At 39.1% G+C, this 19,190-nt stretch overlaps 2 protein-coding genes across 3 annotated transcripts; both read left to right on the top strand.

Moving 5' to 3' along the window:
- Nucleotides 1–5: 5 nt before the first annotated feature.
- On the top strand, nt 6–9,901 carry LOC127502317 (DBH-like monooxygenase protein 2 homolog). Its single transcript, XM_051875188.1, has 13 exons — nt 6–275; nt 861–1,007; nt 4,438–4,590; nt 5,253–5,336; nt 5,424–5,576; nt 5,906–6,008; nt 6,609–6,775; nt 6,864–6,952; nt 7,083–7,179; nt 7,257–7,316; nt 9,113–9,243; nt 9,332–9,440; nt 9,540–9,901. Exons 1-13 carry the CDS (start codon nt 9–11, stop codon nt 9,678–9,680), a joined length of 1,701 nt encoding a protein of 566 aa, XP_051731148.1. The 5' UTR covers nt 6–8; the 3' UTR covers nt 9,681–9,901.
- A 3,131-nt stretch (nt 9,902–13,032) lies between these two features.
- LOC127502314 (DBH-like monooxygenase protein 2 homolog) lies at nt 13,033–18,955 on the top strand. Of its 2 annotated transcripts, none has more exons than XM_051875185.1 (13): nt 13,033–13,365; nt 13,951–14,097; nt 14,658–14,774; nt 14,996–15,079; nt 15,167–15,319; nt 15,576–15,678; nt 16,404–16,570; nt 16,659–16,747; nt 16,878–16,974; nt 17,062–17,121; nt 17,395–17,525; nt 17,615–17,723; nt 17,823–18,955. In XM_051875185.1, exons 1-13 carry the CDS (start codon nt 13,099–13,101, stop codon nt 17,961–17,963), a joined length of 1,665 nt encoding a protein of 554 aa, XP_051731145.1. In that variant the 5' UTR covers nt 13,033–13,098; the 3' UTR covers nt 17,964–18,955. The 2 variants fall into 2 exon arrangements, with proteins under 2 accessions (XP_051731145.1, XP_051731144.1); XM_051875184.1 differs by having other exon boundaries at nt 14,622–14,774.
- The last annotated feature ends 235 nt before the right edge of the window (nt 18,956–19,190 follow it).

Genomic DNA, 19,190 nt, shown 5'->3' with positions numbered 1-19,190 from the left:
AAGGTAACATGGACATATTATCTCTTGTCCTGCTCTTGCTTTCAGCCCAGTGGTCCTGCGCTCAGGAAGACCCTCTTCTGCCTTTCTCTGAACACCTGGACCCCGAGCACAATGTGAGGCTGAAGTGGGGCTTTGATGAGATCCAGGGCACCATCTTGTTCGAGCTCACTGTCAACACCAGCGGCTGGGTCAGTTTTGGCTTCAGCCCCAATGGAGGAATGACTGGAGCCGATATCGTCATTGGAGGAGTTGGATCGAAAGGCAGTTACTTCACGGTAAAGTCAAAGACTGACACTGATGTCAAAGTCACTGACAGTGGATACTTTATATTCTTGATTCTGATTCATATATTTATTTCATATTTAGTTAAATGAGTATCTCTAATATAAATTCTTTTAGTCTTTCACATTATCATTGATTAATAACTGTCGTTAAGTCACTTCAAGTGGAGTTACAGGCTTAAATTCTTGATTCTGATTCCTACTGATATTTAATATGTAAGAAGTAACGTTAATTAAATATAAGATTTTATATTATGAACTACTTATTTAGTTTTCTCAGTCTCTCTAAGCTGGGATATTTTGGACGTTATTTTATAAGTGTGACAAAGTCAAAACCAAGACAAAGACTACTTTTGTATTAGACTAATTTGAATTATAATTGTAACTAGATTCTAAAATAGATGCAAATGTTGATAAATTAACCTGATATTGTAAGTGTTTTAGCCTACTGAAAGTCAAGCTATTAAACTGATTTGAACTAGATTGGGAACTGTACATTACAATAAACATAACTACAACATACAGATCATAAAAACACCTGTTGCTACGTGTACATACATCTTTGTTTTCCGTGTTCAGGACCGTCATGCTGAGGGGAATTCAATACCAGTGGTTGACCAGCAACAGGACTACAAACTCCTGTCTCTAATCGAGTCCAACGGGAAAACAGTCATGAAGTTTCAGAGGTCCATTGAGTCTTGTGATGAAAATGATTTACCCATCACTGTAAGCATACATAACCACTGAAAGTGTTTTTTTTTCTCCCTATCCATTACAAAGAAAAAGCAGTTCAACAACACCAGAAATTAACGATGCACCAATAGTTACAACTTTTTAGTTGATACCAATTCTTTCGTTTTTGGAACTCGCCAATACAAAATATCAATACCTGTATTTTTTTTTTTTGCATTTGTAATTTTTAAAACACTGTTTTTCAGGTAGGTCTCAACAGTAGTTTTCAGGTACAGAAACTGAATAAAGTAATCAAATGTAAAATAACACTGCATAGTCTTCACTGTATAAATTAAATACAAATTAATCCTTATTAAAGTAACAAACATTATTCAATGAAGACCAGTGAGTAATTTTCTTTTTGTCCTTTGTTGTTAGACAACATTGAGGACACAGACAGCAGCAGGTATATTAGGCTGCTGTCACTTTATGAGGTGCACGGATCCAATATACTGTTGCACAAGCGTTTTCTTTCTCAACTGTTTACGTTCACTTACAACATAACCGACTATCATTCATTAGGACACTCACCAATACAGGCATTTTGACATAATTTTGTGTGAATTTGTCCATTCGCGCACAAAAAGATGTGAAAGAGAACTCAATTTTGTGCGCTGAGGCGCTGATTTCTGGTGAGTACCAAATTGAGGGTTTTTGTTTTGTTTGTTTGTTTTTGCGTCTTCTCACGCTTGAATATTTAAATGGACAATGCTTAAAAACACGTTGAAATGATAAACTTTCGTGACAATGCAGTATTGGCCCGACTGGGAGAGTGACAGTTTCGTCTGTCCTGAGTGTCATTCACGCTGGCCACAGCAGTCCTTATTGTCAAGGCATGTCCAGTACAGAGGCACAGTAATCACATGAAATTTTCCTTTAATAACGTAGGGAACCACTTGTTATACATAAATCACGTAACAGTTCATGTTTTTGCTGACATATACGATTTAGTTGATGCATGTGTGCTGAGTGAGTGATCAGCAATCAAGAGCATGCAACAGAAGTGCCTGCCTGCTCGCTCTCTCTTTACCATCAGTTAACGCTAGTAAATTGTTCCTCATTTTACTTTCTTTGCTATTGGCATATCCGACCCATCTACAAACTACAAACGCGACAAGCCCGCATGTCTGTGCTGCTGAATGCTCAATCCACTCCACGTGTTTCGCTTATCAGCTTGTGCACAGCAGCTATTGGCGTGAATATTACTTTTTTAAATTAGTATCAGTGTATCCCTACCATGGCTACCAGAAATGTAACCCTCACCTTTCATTGCATGTAAACAATGATGGTGGGTGGAACTATGGCATTAAAAAACAAAACATCTTGGTTACTAACGTAACCTTGGTTCCCTGAGATAATGGGAACAAGCATTGCATCAGTCTTTAGCTGTTGCGCTGCGCAGCTCCTTGAAGGTGGTGGGGTCCTGGCCAGACTTGTCCATGGACCAGAGGAGTTTGGCCTGAAAGACCTGCAGGACCACTATTGTATGGAGCGCGGACCCAGCTTGTCCAGCAGCGGAGTAGGCCCGACCTTCTAGGGCCGAGGTGGTCCTGCAGGGCTTGGAGGGGTGAGCAACCTTAATCTTCCATTCCAGGGATGTGGGCAGGCAGAGATGTGTGGCCACGGCTTCCTCAAGGGGGGGGAGGTTTTACTTTCTTTGCTATTGGCATATCCGACCCATCTACAAACTACAAACGCGACAAGCCCGCATGTCTGTGCTGCTGAATGCTCAATCCACTCCACGTGTTTCGCTTATCAGCTTGTGCACAGCAGCTATTGGCGTGAATATTACTTTTTTAAATTAGTATCAGTGTATCCCTACCATGGCTACCAGAAATGTAACCCTCACCTTTCATTGCATGTAAACAATGATGGTGGGTGGAACTATGGCATTAAAAAACAAAACATCTTGGTTACTAACGTAACCTTGGTTCCCTGAGATAATGGGAACAAGCATTGCATCAGTCTTTAGCTGTTGCGCTGTGCAGCTCCTTGAAGGTGGTGGGGTCCTGGCCAGACTTGTCCATGGACCAGAGGAGTTTGGCCTGAAAGACCTGCAGGACCACTATTGTATGGAGCGCGGACCCCGCTTGTCCAGCAGCGGAGTAGGCCCGACCTTCTAGGGCCGAGGTGGTCCTACAGGGCTTGGAGAGGGTGAGCAGCCTTAATCTTCCATTCCAGGGATGTGGGCAGGCAGAGATGTGTGGCCACGGCTTCCTCAAGGGGGGGGTGGGGGGGGGGGGGGGGGGGGGGTCTCATTGGCACCATCAATGGAGATGAAGGTGGCGGACGCTGAAGAGTGGACGCGAACCAAGTAGGGGGTGTGCCACGCCTTGGTGAGTCCTTCGTGAACCTCCGGGAAGAACGGTGTAGGTCTCTGGCGAGGGTCCCATTGGCGGCACCCCGGCAGGAACCACTCATCAAGGTGGCTGCGAGCTCCATTCCAACTCGAGCTTTCTCAACGGCCTTCATGAAGACGCGGATGAGCATGCCTTCCAGCCCAGTCCTGGCGTCGCCTGGATCCTTGGGCAGCAAGGAGGCGGAATCCCCCCCGAAGCCCAACCACTTCTTCGCGTCGGAAGCTGTCAGCGACATGCTGTCATCAGGGAAATCCTCCAAATGGGACCAGACGCCAGAGCAGCTTGTCTTGGTGAGTGTGGCTTCTTCATGGGCTTTCCTCAGACAGGCGACGCACTCACTGTACTCACTCGTGGCATGACATTTTGCATCAAACATCACAGGAAATTTGCTCTTTCAAGCTCGCCGGATAGCCACAGAGGAGAAGTGCTGAAGCGCCTAATCCGCTGCAGGGCGTCAGCGAGTAGAAGGCTTCTTTCTTCGCTGTCTTCGGAGTCTAGCGAGAAGATGATCTTCGCTCTGACAGAGAAAGTTTCTGAAAAAATGCCATTCTCAGCCTGCTTATATAGATGGGTAGCCTCGCCCGTTTTGGCGGGCTGAAGCGCCATAGGTTTGTGCAGTGCACATATGCGATTCAATTTGGCTTCAGCATTCTCAGAAGAAAGGAGTTTCCCCATAGAGTCAGCTAAAGACTGACGCAATGCGAGTGAACCATATCAATAAGGGAACCAGCAATCTAAGGAAATCCGCATGTCAGTCCTCAGGGATCAGGGTGTTTCCCTAAACTCCACTCCCTAAACAAAATGCTTATCTTGTTTGTCAAAATGCTCTCAACTGTAGGCCTACTTCAAAAACCCTTCTTAAACTGAGAAGATGGACTGTCTGATAGAACTCAGAAATCTTTAATTTCTAGATCAAACAAATTGCTGTTTTCAGTGGCCATTTTGCACACTGCAAACTTTTGTGAGTGTCAACCGCATTTAACTATATTGTGTAGGTGGCCAAAGAGCTTCTCATTTTCCATTTAGAGATCAAGTAAAAGTGTTTTGTTTTATTGCATGATAAGAATCTTCCCATGAAGCTGATCTATGCATACGGACAGAGTGATGACATCACATACCATAAAAACCGAAGGGGAACGAAGGAGGTGAACCTGTTGAAGTACATGCCTCGTGTCAACCCTCCAAACAGCAATTATTTCGACGTGACTATGGTCAATGTAAGAGATTTTTACATTTTGTTTTTGCCTGAAATTTAATATTTAACACTTCCTGCCATTTAATAATGCAAAAATTATGCTAATAATTGAGATGATTAAGAAGAAAGTAGTGCATAATATTCATCTAGATCAAAGCATATTGTTGCAAATGCATGTTTTGAACATATATTCACTACTGTTCAAACTTTTTGAAGTCAGTAAGATTTTTTTTAATGCTTTTGAAAGAAGTCTCTTATGCTTACCAAGGCTGTATTTGATCAAAAATGGAGTAAACATGTAATATTGTGAAATATTATTACAATTTAAAATAACTGTTTTCTATTTTATTATATTTTAAAATGTAATTTATTCCTGTAATGGGAATGTATTTTCAGCAACCATTACTCCAGTCTTCAGTGTCACATGACCCTTCAGAAATTATTCAAATATTCTGATTTGCTGAATTAAAGTAGACTATTAATTTCTTTTAAAAATATCTTACTGGCCACAAACTTTTAAATGGTAGTGTAGGCCTACATAGCCTACTGTAACTGTAGCCATCATATGATGATCTCAAAACTTGGCACCAATCATGCAAAAATAAATGAATTAAAAAAAAACAAGTATGTGTGAACTTTCACTTTACATGTTACTTGAGATACTTACATTTAAAATCATTTCAGTTCACTGTACCAACCAACCAAACCTACTATCACTGCAAGGTCATGAGAGCCCCGACTTTTGATCGTAAACAACACATTTATCGTGTAAGTGAGTCTATAAACTTCACACACATGATCTATCCACCGATCTGTCGATCATCTTCATCTCTGACTTACTTTCATTATCTCCAGATTGAGCCGTTTATCACAAACATTGACCTCGTGCATCATCTGCTGCTGTACCGCTGCCCGCCGAATGTGACGCAGCCGTTTGAAGCGGAATGTTACACAGGCAAAGGGGAAGAGTGTATGGAGACCGTTGCTGTGTGGGGAGTTGGCGGAGGGGTCAGTGTTTTATTTTTAATGTGAGAAACAACCAAATTTAAGCCACTATTCACTTCAGTGAACTGTTAACCACCGTGACTAGAAAATCGAGAATCGGGTCAGTTTGATTCATTCAGTGAATCATTCGGACGGGTTTTCTGAACTGTTCACCGAAAATATCTGCTTCAAAAGAATGATTAATTTTTAATTTTTATAAACAATATTACTTTATTATGGAAATACTATTCATATATTTACAGTATATGCAAAACTTGAGGTGAAGTTACTGAGTGAACCTCTATCTAACCTTTTAATTTTGTGATTTTTTTTTCATGATGATGTTTTTCAAGGCTTTTGAACTCCCTGAGATGGCAGGACTTCCAATTGGAGGAAATGTTGGTGATTTTTTCTACAGGCTTGAAGTGCATTACAACAACCCAAATAAAAATGCAGGTCAGTCAGTAGGTTTACAATGTAAAATATCACACTTTGATGAATATTTAAAGTCAGCATGAAACGGAAGTTGCAGTAGTCTTTTCTTCCCATTGTGAGACATATATCCGAGTGAAACGGCTTCTCGAATGAGAAAAAATGTACGGGGTGACTTGATCAGAAATTCATTGGATCGTTGTGGTTTGCCAGAGAGTGCAACAGGTTCCGGAAGTACAAACTCCATTTAATTTCTCCATAGGGAATTTAAATAGCCTTACTGTGATTGTAGTTCTTTCCCTCACTAAAGCCGTTAAGTCTTGTACTACAACAGTCTTCTTGTAGTTTTGTCTGATTTTCAAATACTTTTTTGCTTCAAATCAAAGTTTGTAAGGCACCTCGTAAGCTGGCTGGCTTGGTTCATGGCTTAAAATGCTTTAACAAAGACTTTTTTGAAATTCCTATCAGAGAAATGAATGGAAAAATACTTCCGGAAACAACGCAGCTGAAAAAGTGGACAGGCATTGTTCCACTCTATTGCTGCGATCTCATGTGAGTGACAGGTTGTCCTGCCCCCTTTTGATTTCATGGTGACATAATAAAACAATATTCCTCTCTACACAGGTCGAGTTGATAACTCAGGTCTGCGATTCTACTACACATCTGAACTCCGTCAGCATGATGCAGCTATTCTGATGACAGGGCTTGCCGTGTACCCTGGGTACGCCATCCCACCCAACGCCAAATCCTTCCTCACATATGGCCTGTGTGACACTGCTAATATTCCAAAGGTACATATGTATTAGCTTCTCACATTCTCATAATCAAAGGCAGACTCAGCAGATGACTGGATGATCTGTTGTGCTCTGTGCTCTACAGGTTCTGGAGACGCCACATGATCTTCAGGTGTTCTCTGTGATGATGCACACACACTTGGCTGGACGGAAGGTGCGAGTCGGACACTTTAGGTACACATTTTTGAACAATGACTGACTTAAAGTTCACCTGAAAGTAATGTGTGCTTTTCTTTCTTCTGCGGTGCATAACCTAAAGTTACTGTAATGAATTAGTCTTTTTGTAAATTCTTATCCTCTTCAGAGGAGGAAAACAGATCGATCTTCTAGCTGTGGATGAAAACTATGATTTTGAATATCAGGAAGTGACAAACTTGGGCAAAACTAAGACAGTGCAGTTGGTAAGTGCTAAAAGGTTTAAACTATTATATATACAAATTGTCAATAAGTGAAATTAAGCAACTTTTTGGTCTTACAGGGTGACCAATTGCTGGTGGAGTGCACATATAACACTGAAAACCGCAACACACCCACATGGGTTAGTACATTAGTGCATTTACATAGAGGCTCATAGTGTCTTTTATTCAACAGCATGTAGTTTCAGTGTTGGGGAAAGTTACTTTTAAAAATAATGCATTACAGTATTGCATTACTCCCTGAAAAAAGTAACTAATTGCGTAGCTAATTACTAATGAATAGTTTCCTTTTTTATGGAAAGTAATGCGTTATGTTACTTTTGCATTGCTCTTTCTCAACTGGGCTGGGCTTCCTTGTTTGTATTTTAATAACAAAAAAGTTCTATGTTTGGCCATTGAAAAGGCCCTTTCACACTAAAACTGAAATGAATAAGCCTCAGGCTGAAGGAAATGCAAATTCACACCTGTACAGTAGAGGGCGCCACTGAAACAAACCTTTTAGCTGTGCTACCATTCTGAATTGCAGAAGAAAAGGACACTCTTATGCTGCCTTCACATGCTATCGGGCTGCGTTCCACTCCAGTTTTAGACACGCACTCGCAAACTTCCCTAAGCACTTCCCCTCGGGGGAATCCCTGCCGCCATTTTGAAGTGCGTTCCACTTCGTGAAGTGGACGAGGGAAGTCGCTCCCTCGATTTTGACCAGGCAGCTCCATAACCCACAATGCAACACGATTGTGACGTCACCGCATATCGCATTTAATTTACCTCACCACAAACAACTCTATGATATATTAATATTTTTTTTTAATATTTAAAATGCACATATATACATATAGAATGCTGCATTAAACAATTTTGTAAGGGGAAAAATTAAATAATAAATCAACTCCGTAGCTAATTCCAAGTGATCAAGGGCTTAGGACGTTCCAATTCAGCCCATTGCAAAGGTTCTGGCACTCGTTAGTCGGATTAGTCGGCACTCGTGCAACGTAAGCATTGACGTACATCTGAGTCAACAAAACTGAGGGAAGTTAGCGAGTGAAGGGCACAAAAAAATGAACTGGAATGCAGCCTCGGAAATGTGATAATTCCCAAGTCGTGATTACGAACTCATCGCATTCCAGTTCCGAAATGGGAGGGCGTTCATGTGCAATTTTTACTTAGGAAATTCGTATTTACGATAATTCCGAGAGCACATGAAGGCAGCATAGCAAAAATAATAATAAAAAAATCATATTTATTTAAAGTAATTTTTGCTTAGTATGGTTGAATTGGATCATCGAAGGTCAGCAGCAACGACATTGGTTCATAAAGTGAGATTAAATACATAAAGTATATTTGTGTTATTTAACATATTTTATTGCAGGTTTGCATAATATTCTGAGTTTACATTTCACAGTTTTTATTCATTTTGAGGAATACTGAATCTGTTTTTGTGTAAGTGAGATGAGTAAATGCATGTTCACATTTAGTCTAGAACTACAGTAACCATTATGTTTACACAGCGCACACAACACCTCTGCCTCTACTCCCAATTTCTCTCAACATGGTGACAGCAGAGGTGTCAAAGTAACTTGCGTAACTTATTTGAAAAAGTTACTTTTAAAGTAAATTTAAAAGTAATGCGTTACTTTACTAGTTATTTGATAAAAGTAATCTGATTATGTAACTCGCGTTACCCCCAACACTGCGTAGTTTCACATTTCACTGCTTTTGTATATATTAATTATCTTTAATTGTATTAATGTCTAATTGGTCAGAGTATGGTGGACATTGTTGGAAATGTCTTCTGATGTGTTGTTGATATGCTTATGAGTTTTAATTCCATTCCACGCTCTTCCCCTGCATTTTCCTGTTGGCTATCCAATAAAGACACAGATGGTATGGATGTGTAACTCCCTTTTTCTGCCCACAGGGGGGGTTCTCAACTTCAGATGAGATGTGTTTGGCCTTCCTCTTCTACTATCCAGCTATGAATCTGAGCAGTTGTTGGAGCTTCCCTGATATAGAGTCTTTAAGTTCTGCAATGGGAGCAACAGATATAATGTAATCTAATTTAAAACATTGTTTTAATGCATTTAGCTCTTAATATTTGCCCTAATGATAATGTGGCTTATATTTGATAACTTTGCAGTACCTGGATCTATATGATGTACTTTAAGACTTGGAATGACGCAGCTATCAATCAGTACCAACAAACACTGAAGACAATCGATCAGCTCGCCATAGTCGTTGACTCGTTTGTAAGTGTCCACACCTCTACAATATGAATGAAGCCTTTAAACATGCTTCTGTGCTGACCTCAGCTGTTATATGACACAATTTTCCATGTGTATTTCCAGAACAACTGGTCATACAAAACAAGGACGATTCCTGATCTCAAAGTCATCCCACCTGCACCCTGCATGAGCGGTTGTGCCATCAAAAGTGTTGCTTTGATATCGCTGCTGCTCTGTTTGGCAGTGCAGTGGGCTTCCTCATGAAATGTTCATGCAAAATACTAAACCTGATGCAACCTGTTGATCTTTCATTGTCTGTGATTAAAAGTCAATAATTTTAACAGAGCAAATAGGCTACTCCTGGCTCACAGGAACAGAGTTGACAGCAACCTAAGAACCAGAACAACAGAAAATTGAGCAAAATATATCTAACTTTAACGAATCATATCAAGATCTAAACTGACTTTACACTTCTATTGGTTTACTTTCAGATCATTTTATAAATAAATAAAATGTGTATAAGTAAAATGTGAATAAATAGAATATTTCCAACGTTGAATTGATGATTTTAATGATTTTTAAGTGTTTTTAGTGATTTTTAGTGTTTATGCAGTGGTATGTCAGATAAAATGGTAGACGTGTGCATAAAGTGCCTTCTAATGAAAATAATAGACACTATCAACTCCTTGCTTAAAGGGATATATCACTAAAAAAATATAAATTAATCCATCATTTATTCATCCTTGTGTCTTTACAAATCTGTATTGCTTGCTATCTTCTGTGCTGGAAGTGCATTTTTTGAAAAGATATCAGCACGTACAAACATAGGAATTTGAATGTTGAAGATTCATTGTATAGAGCAGGGGTGGCTAATGTCGGTCCTGGAGAGCCACAGTCCTGCAGAGTTTTGCTCCAACCCTAATCAAACACACCTGAATGAGCTAATCAAGGTCTGAAGGGTTGTTAGAAAGCTATTGGCAGGTGAGTTATTATCAGGGTTGGAGCTAAACTCTGTAGGACTGAGGTTCTCCAGGGGCCTTTACCATGAAGCCAGATTAGCTGGCTAGCCAGGTAAGTTTCAGATTAGTTTGCGCCGATCCTGGGTTTAAGGTACCATGAAAGTGACTTAGCTTTTAGTGGTGTTCATCATCATAGTAACTTACGCTTCATGGCTAACCTGCTCCAGGGCAGGTTTTGTTCTGGATAAGAGATCTCAAACCTAAATTGGACCAATCAGATTTGAGCAAAGTGATACTGACACATTTAACGCAATAAAGTCACTCCTCCGGTTTGTCTTCCTCCAAATTAAAGGTCACTACACAGCAAAATCCCCAGAGTTAAATCAACTCTGCTCAGTACATATGGTCCCTTTCTATATAGTGTTAAAGTAACACTGAAGCATAGTTAAAGTTAATGAAGTGATTAATTAAGTGATGATTGAGCATTAGTGATGAAAACCTGCTGTTAACAAGCAGAATCACTGAACAGAAACACAAGAACTACAACTGACTTCCAGCCACAGCCTAAGATGAACTCAACTGAAGATAAAAGAAATTAAATCTCTCAAGATCTGATTAAACAACTCCACAAACAGCATATTATCTCATTAACTTTAACTCTGCTTCAGTGTTATTTTAACTCTATGTAGAGAGGGACCATATGTTCTCTGAGCAGAGTTGATTTAACTCGGGGGATTTTGCTGTGTATATAGTAAAAGCAAGTATTTAACGATGAAAATGTCTGGCTTTAATGATTATTAGAATTATTTTATGATTTCTATAATTATTATATGATCTATATTATTATTATTAATCCATTACACACAACCAATTTTAGTATAACAGTTATTATTAAGCATTTAGTTTAAATGAATATTAGTATACATGTTTGAGTCTCTATTGCTATATATTATCAACTATATAAACTAACTTCACAAGTTTCACTTGCACTGATAGAGCAAGATCATTTCTTTTATTTGTCCTCTTTCATGGACAAGTATTTTCGTCAGTGTAAATGCATTTAAATTTTTCATTTTCTTCAATCTCTTACCTCTTAAGCAAAAGAGTTTTGAATCGCACTGGCTCTCTCGCGAGAAGTGAATCACAGTTTCTCTCTTGCAAGGCTGCAAGGCATGTGATTGGCTGTTTGCCATTGATGTCACGCATTCATGTGCACACACTCCACAAACTCAGGATCAAAGCCTGAGTTGACAAAGAAAGTTGATGATCAGCATCATAGTACCAACAAAGCCGGATTGGAGTGGTTTATAACCCTGAGTTTGTTCAACTACCATCATGGTACAGGCTCCAGGACCGATATAGGCCTACTGTCATTTTCTGCTCGTCCGGCAACAACACAACCTTGTTTCTGCAGCGACTTTCAGCATGTTGTCTGACATTTACATTTTATATGGTGTGAGAGGCGGAAATCACATAAACCATGCAAAATCCGACCAGAGTAGTCAGACTGAAACAGATTTCCAGAATTTGAATAGGATTTCAAACCATATATGAATGGAGCTTGAAACTGATTTTTTTGCTGTTCACACTTGCTAAATATGATCGGATTTCAATCGGATGCTCCAATAATCAGATTTGGACCGACAGTCTAAAGGCTTTGGCTATGTTCACACTGTCAGTCCAAATACGATTATTGGAGTATCCGACTGGAATCTGATCTAAGTTATTGACTGTCCTCATTGTGTATCACAACTGTTCAGATCCGATTTGTGTCCCATGATGCTCTTTCATTTTCAGGAATATCTGCATTGGTTTCTATAGCAATGACATTGTGTTGGTAGGTATATGCCAAAAACAACAACAACAACAACCACAACATGGAGGGGTTTGCAATACTGCCCACTGCTCTGGGTGTGTGTTCATTACTCACTGCTGTGTGCACTTGGATGGGTGAAATGCAGAGCACAAATTCCAAGTATGGGACACCATACTTGGCTACACATCAAGTCACTTTCCCTTTTTATTCCGAGCTGTCGTCTCCGCCAGACTCAAAATATGTCTCTGTTTTATTGTAATTTTCTGCTCGTCCTGCACTTTGCAACAACACAACCTTGTTCCTATAACATCGTCTGACATAGGATAGGATAGACTTTTATTGTCCCAAGGGAAATTTGTCTTGAACACATACAATACAGTGTCTGCTGTTTAAATAAGTAACATAATACATACATACAGTACATACGTAGGCTGTCACCCATACACAAGCACACAAACACAATACCTACAGTACATACACACAGAGTGCCATCAACCAACCGACGTTTACGTTTCATGTGGCGTGAGAAAGTCAGGCTAGTTCTATAACTATTGATCTATGAGACCGAATGATGACCATCACCACAGATTTACCTTGACTGGTAAGTATATATATATATTGCAAGAAACATAGAAATGTACTTTTTTGACAGAAAATCACATTTTCCTTAAAGGGAGCCTTTAACTATTCATGCTCAGTGTTTTACAATAAAAGAGTAACATCAGGTGATGTGGAACCTGATTTACCAGACCTGAGTAAGAGGAGGGGAGCTGTGACTCAGGTGAGGAGGGGTGTTTCAGACCGCTTACAAAGAGGGCTGTTACAATGCACTACAGAGCAGTTTCATGTACACTGCCTTCTCAAACGTCTTACAGAAACACTGTTTGTCAGATTTTGAAAAGGTAACATGGGCATATTATCTCTTGTCCTGCTCTTGCTTTCAGCCCAGTGGTCCTGCGCTCAGGAAGACCCTCTTCTGCCTTTCTCTGAACACCTGGACCCCGAGCACAATGTGCGGCTGAAGTGGGGCTTTGATGAGATCCGGGGCACCATCTTGTTCGAGCTCACTGTCAACACCAGCGGCTGGGTCGGTTTTGGCTTCAGCCCCAAAGGAGGAATGACTGGAGCCGATATCGTCATTGGAGGAGTTGGACCGAAAGGCAGTTACTTCACGGTAAAGTCAAAGACTGACATTGGTGTCAAAGTCACTGACAGTGGATACTTTATATTCTTGATTCTGATTCATATATTTATTTCATATTTAGTTTACCGAGAGTATCTCTGACATAAATTCTTTTAGTCTTTCACATTATCAAGATTCAAGACTGAGACTGATAACTGTCAATAAGTAACTTCAAGTGGAGTTACAGGCTCTTCTTTATATTCTTGATTCTGATTCATACTGATATGTATTTAATATGTATGTAGTTAAATGAATATAAGATTTTATATTATGAACGTCTTGTTTAGTTTTCTCACTAGCTCTAATCTGGGATATTTTGGAAGTTTTTTATAAGTTTGACAAAGTCAAAGATGTATTAGACTAATAAGTTGAATTATATTTGTTTCCAAACTAGATGCAAATGTTGGTAAATTAACCTGATATTGTAAGTGGCCTATTGAAAGTCAAACTATAAACTGGTTTTAACTGGATTGAGAACTGCACATCTATAAACAAACATAACAACATACAGATCATGAAAACACCTGTTGCTATCTGTAAATACATGCTGGATTTCTCTTTGTTTTCCATGTTCAGGACCGTCATGCTGGGGGTAATTCATTACCAGTGGTTGACCAACAACAGAACTACAAACTCCTGTCTCTAAACGAGTCTGACGGGAAAACAGTCATGAAGTTTCAGAGATCCCTTGGGTCTTGTGATGAAAATGATTTGCCCATCACTGTGAGCATACATAACCACTGAATGTGTTTTTTCGCCCTAACCATTAGAAAGGAGAATTAATTTAACAACAACAGAAATATAATCCTCCCTTTTCATTGTATGTACTTATTATGTTGTACTTATTGTATGTATTTATATGCAGTTTTATTCAGAAAACAATGATGATGGAACTATGGCATTACAAAACAAAACCAGCAATGTAAGGGAATCCGCACAATGTCAGTCCTCAGGGATCAGGGAGTTTCTGAGAACTCCTCTCCCTAAACAAAATGCTTATCCTGTTTGTCAAGAGGCTCTCAGTTGTACTTCAAAAACCCTCCTTAAACTGAGAAGATGGACTGTCTGATAGAACTCAGAAACATTTCATTCCTAGATCAAACAAATAGTTAAATATAAGTTATCAGTGGCCATATGCACACTGCAAACTTTTTTGAATGATAACCTGCATTATGTAGGTGGCCAAAGATCTTCTCATTTTCCATTTAGAGATCAAGTAAAAGTGTTTTGTTTTATTGCATGATAAGAATCTTCCCATGAAGCTGATCTTTGCGTATGGACAGAGTGATGACCTCACATACCATAATAACCGAAGGGGAACGAAGGAGGTGAACCTGTTGAAGTACATGCCTCGTGTCAACCCTTTAAACAGCAATTATTTCGACGTGACTATGGTCAATGTAAGAGATTTTTACATTTTGTTTTTGCCTGAAATTTAGCATTTAACACTTCCTGCCATTTAATAATGCAAAAAATGCCAATAATTTAGATTATTAAGAAGAAAGTAGTGCATAATGTTAATCTAGATTAGAGCATATTGTTGCAAATTGTTGGCCAATAAGTGAGTGTGAATTTTCACTTTACATGTTACTTAAGATACTTACATTTAAAATCATTTCAGTTCACTGTACCAGCCAACCAAACCTACTATCACTGCAAGGTCATGAGAGCCCCTACTTTTGATCGCAAACAACACATTTATCGCGTAAGTGAGTCTATGTACTTCACACACATGATCTATCCACCGATCTGTCGATCATCTTCATCTGTGACTTACTTTCATTATCTCCAGATTGAGCCGTTTATCACAAACTTTGACCTCGTGCATCATCTGCTGCTGTACCGCTGCCCGCCGAGTGTGACGCAGCCGTTTGAAGCGGAATGTTACACAGGCAAAGGGGAAGAGTGTATGGAGACCGTTGCTGTGTGGGGAGTTGGCGGAGGGGTTAGTCTCTTCTGTGAATGTTGTTTTAAAGTATTTTCATGTGAGAAACATCCAAGTCTACGCCATTATTCACTTCAGCGAACTGTTAACCACTGCGACCAGAAAATCGAGAATCGGATCAGTTTGATTCTTAAGTGAATCATTCAGACCGGTTTTCTGAACTGATTCAGCTGGTTCACTGTATTTATATGCAAACCTTGAGGGAAAATTACTGATTAAACCTCTATGTAATTTTAATTATATGATGTTTTTCAAGGCTTTTGAACTCCCTGAGATGGCAGGACTTCCAATTGGAGGAAATGTTGGTGATTTTTTCTACAGGCTTGAAGTGCATTACAACAACCCAAATAAAAGTGCAGGTCAGTCAGTAGAGGTTTACAATGTAAAATATAATATTTGATGAATATTTGATGTCAGCATGAAACAGAAGTAGCGATAGTCTTTTCTTACCTTTATCTGAGTGAAACGGCTTCTTGAATGAGAAAAAAATGTAGGGGGTGACTTGATTTTGTCCATCAGGAATTGATTGGATTGTTGTGGTTTGCTATAGAGCGTAACAGTAAGTTTCCGGAAGTAAAAGCTCCATTTAATTTCTCCATAGGGAAATTGATTTTTAATGATAACTTATAAAACTTTAAACAGCCTTACCGTGAGCTACAAGGTTGTTAATTGATAGTATTTGCTTCTGTTGAAGCTGTTAGCCCGCATTATTTCAACTTAGTCTTAAAATAATTGTTTAACAGCAGAATTTGTGGTGAAAAACTACTATGATGCTGTATAGAAAATTCCACCAATCAGAGTCGAACCATGAAGCTGCGCAAATGATGTAATCGAGTTGGTCTTCCTACGCTCTCAAAATATTTAAATATTTGAATATATATACATATTTTGCAATAAACTTAAAATGTATTGTTTACATATAAGAATGGAAATTAATGAAAAAATACTTCCGGAACCAATGCCGCTAAAAAAGTGGGCGGGCGCTGTTGCACTCTATTGCTGCGATCTCATGTGAGTGACAGGTTGTCCTGCCCTTATTTGATGACCATGATGACATAATAAAACAATATTTCTCTCTACACAGGTCGAGTTGATAACTCAGGTCTGCGATTCTACTACACATCTGAAATCCGTCAGCATGATGCAGCTATTCTGATGACAGGGCTTGCCGTGTACCCTGGGTACGCCATCCCACCCAACGCCAAATCCTTCCTCACATATGGCCTGTGTGACACTGCTAATATTCCAAAGGTATATATGTATTAGCTTCTCACATTCTCATAATCAAAGGCAGACTCAGCAGATGACTGGATGATCTGTTGTGCTCTGTGCTCTACAGGTTCTGGAGACGCCACATGATCTTCAGGTGTTCTCTGTGATGATGCACACACACTTGGCTGGACGGAAGGTGCGAGTCGGACACTTTAGGTACACATTTTTGACCAATGACTGACTTAAAGTTCACCCGAAAATAATGTGTGCTTTTCTTTCTTCTTTGGTGCATAACCTAAAGTTACTGTAATAAATTAGTCTTTTTGTAAATTCTTATCCTCTTCAGAGGAGGAAAACAGATCGATCTTCTAGCTGTGGATGAAAACTACAATTTTGAATATCAGGAAGTGACAAACTTGGGCAAAACTAAGACAGTGCAGTTGGTAAGTGCTAAAAGGTTTAAACTTATATATATATATATATATAATTATTTGCAATAAGTGAAATTAAGCAACCTTTTGTTCTTGCAGGGTGACAAATTGCTGGTGGAGTGCACATATAACACTGAAAACCGCAACACACTCACGTGGGTTAGTATATTTACTCAATAAGAGCCTCATAGTGTCTTTTATTCAACAGCATGTAAATGTCAGATTTCACTGCTTCTGATTATATTGTCATTAATCATATTAATGTCTAATTGGTCAGAACATGGTGGACATTGTTGGAAATGTCTTCTGATGTGTTGTTGATATGCTTATGAGTTTTAATCCCATTCCACGCTCTTCCACTGCATTTTCCTGTTGGCTATCCAATAAAGACACAGATGGTATGGATGTGTAACTCCCTTTTTCTGCCCACAGGGGGGGTTCTCAACTTCAGATGAGATGTGTTTGGCCTTCCTCTTCTACTATCCAGCTATGAATCTGAGCAGTTGTGTGAGCTTACCTGATATAGAGTCTTTAAGTTCTGCGATGGGAGCAACAGATACAAAGTAAACTAATTTAAAACATTGTTTTAATGCATTTAGCTCTTTATATTTGCCTTAATGATAATGTGGCTTTTATTTGATAACTTTTGCAGTGCCTGGATCTATATGATGTACACAAAGACATGGAATGACACATCTATCAATCAGTACCAACAAACACTGAAGACAATCGATCAGCTCGCCATAGTCGTTGACTCGTTTGTAAGTGTCCACACCTTTACAATATGAATGAAGCCTTTAAACATGCTTCTGTGCTGACCTCAGCTGTTACATGACACCATTTTCCATGTGTATTTCCAGAACAACGGGTCATACAACAATGGGACAATTCCTGATCTCAAAGTCATCCCACCTGCACCCTGCATGAGCGGTTGTGCCATCAAAAGTCTTGCTTTGATATCGCTGCTCCTCTGTTTGGCAGTGCAGTGGGCTTCCTCATGAAATGTTCATGCAAAATACTAAACCTGATGCAACCTGTTGTTCTTTCATTGTCTGTGATTAATAAGTAAATCAATTTAACAGACCAAAGACTACTGGCTCATAGGGACAGACTTGTCAGCAACCTAAGAACCAGAACAACAGAAAATTGAGCAACATATATGATATAACATTTTTAATTTTAAAAAAAAAAAAAAAATCATATCAAGATAGAAATGGAATTTACACTTTACTTCCATTGGTTTACTTTCAGAGATAAATAAAATGTGAATAAATAGAATATTTCCAACCCTGAAATATAATTATAAACATTTAACTAATAGATGTGTTTATGCAGTGTTATGTCAGATAAAATGGCAGACGTGTGCATATAGCGCCCTCTAGTGAAAATAATAGACAACTGCTTGCTTAATAGTGCAGTATATATCAATAATATTGACAGCTAGTGGTTGAAATGGGCACTGCAGTCCAAATTCAAAATATACTGTAGCTTCAAGCAGCGATGATGGGCCCAAGCCCTGGTAGCTAAAGGAAACCTGTGCATAGCAGGCAACATACAATATTAATTTAGTTTAAATCAAACAATGGCCCGGTTTCACAGACAGGTCAGGATTAGGCCTTAGTTCAATTAGAACATTTAAGTAGCTTTTATAAATGTTCACTAGAAAAAAACATTACTTGAGACAAAACAATGGCACTGACATATTTAAAGATATGTCAATGCAAGTTGCTTTAAGTTAAAACAGCTCAAATATGCATTTTAGTCTAGGACTAGGCTTAAGCATTGTCTGTGAAACTGGGGGAAAGATTTTTTCCCCCCATGTCATTAATCCCTCGCCATGGCAACACTGTTTGAGATATCCTATTATCGCTCACAATTTAGCATCTTCAGTGTCTTTGTTTCATGTTGACTGAGTTTGATTGCATGAATCTTCTACGAGGAGTACTTAAAAACTCAGTCCTTATTATTAAAAAAATCCACATTCAAACCAAAATATCTGACTTCCTGTTGTTTGGAGCTAATGACTGTAAACTAGAAAGTTCTCCAGCTTAATGAGAACAATATATGTACCGAGTTTGGTGACTGTAGGTAAGACTAACCCCCCCAACTTTTGCTACCCCTCCCATTTCTAAGGGTTGTGTGTCAAGTTTCATGCTATTTGAAACATGCTAAAAGCCTCAAAAACACCCAAGAATATTATAAAAGTTTGACGTGTTGCCATGGAAACA

Source organism: Ctenopharyngodon idella, chromosome 20 (assembly GCF_019924925.1).
Source record: "Ctenopharyngodon idella isolate HZGC_01 chromosome 20, HZGC01, whole genome shotgun sequence".
NCBI classification, from domain to species: Eukaryota; Metazoa; Chordata; class Actinopteri; order Cypriniformes; family Xenocyprididae; genus Ctenopharyngodon; species Ctenopharyngodon idella.
The sequence above is the reverse complement of the archived record's forward strand: the minus strand, read 5'-3'. Positions and strand labels throughout refer to the sequence as shown.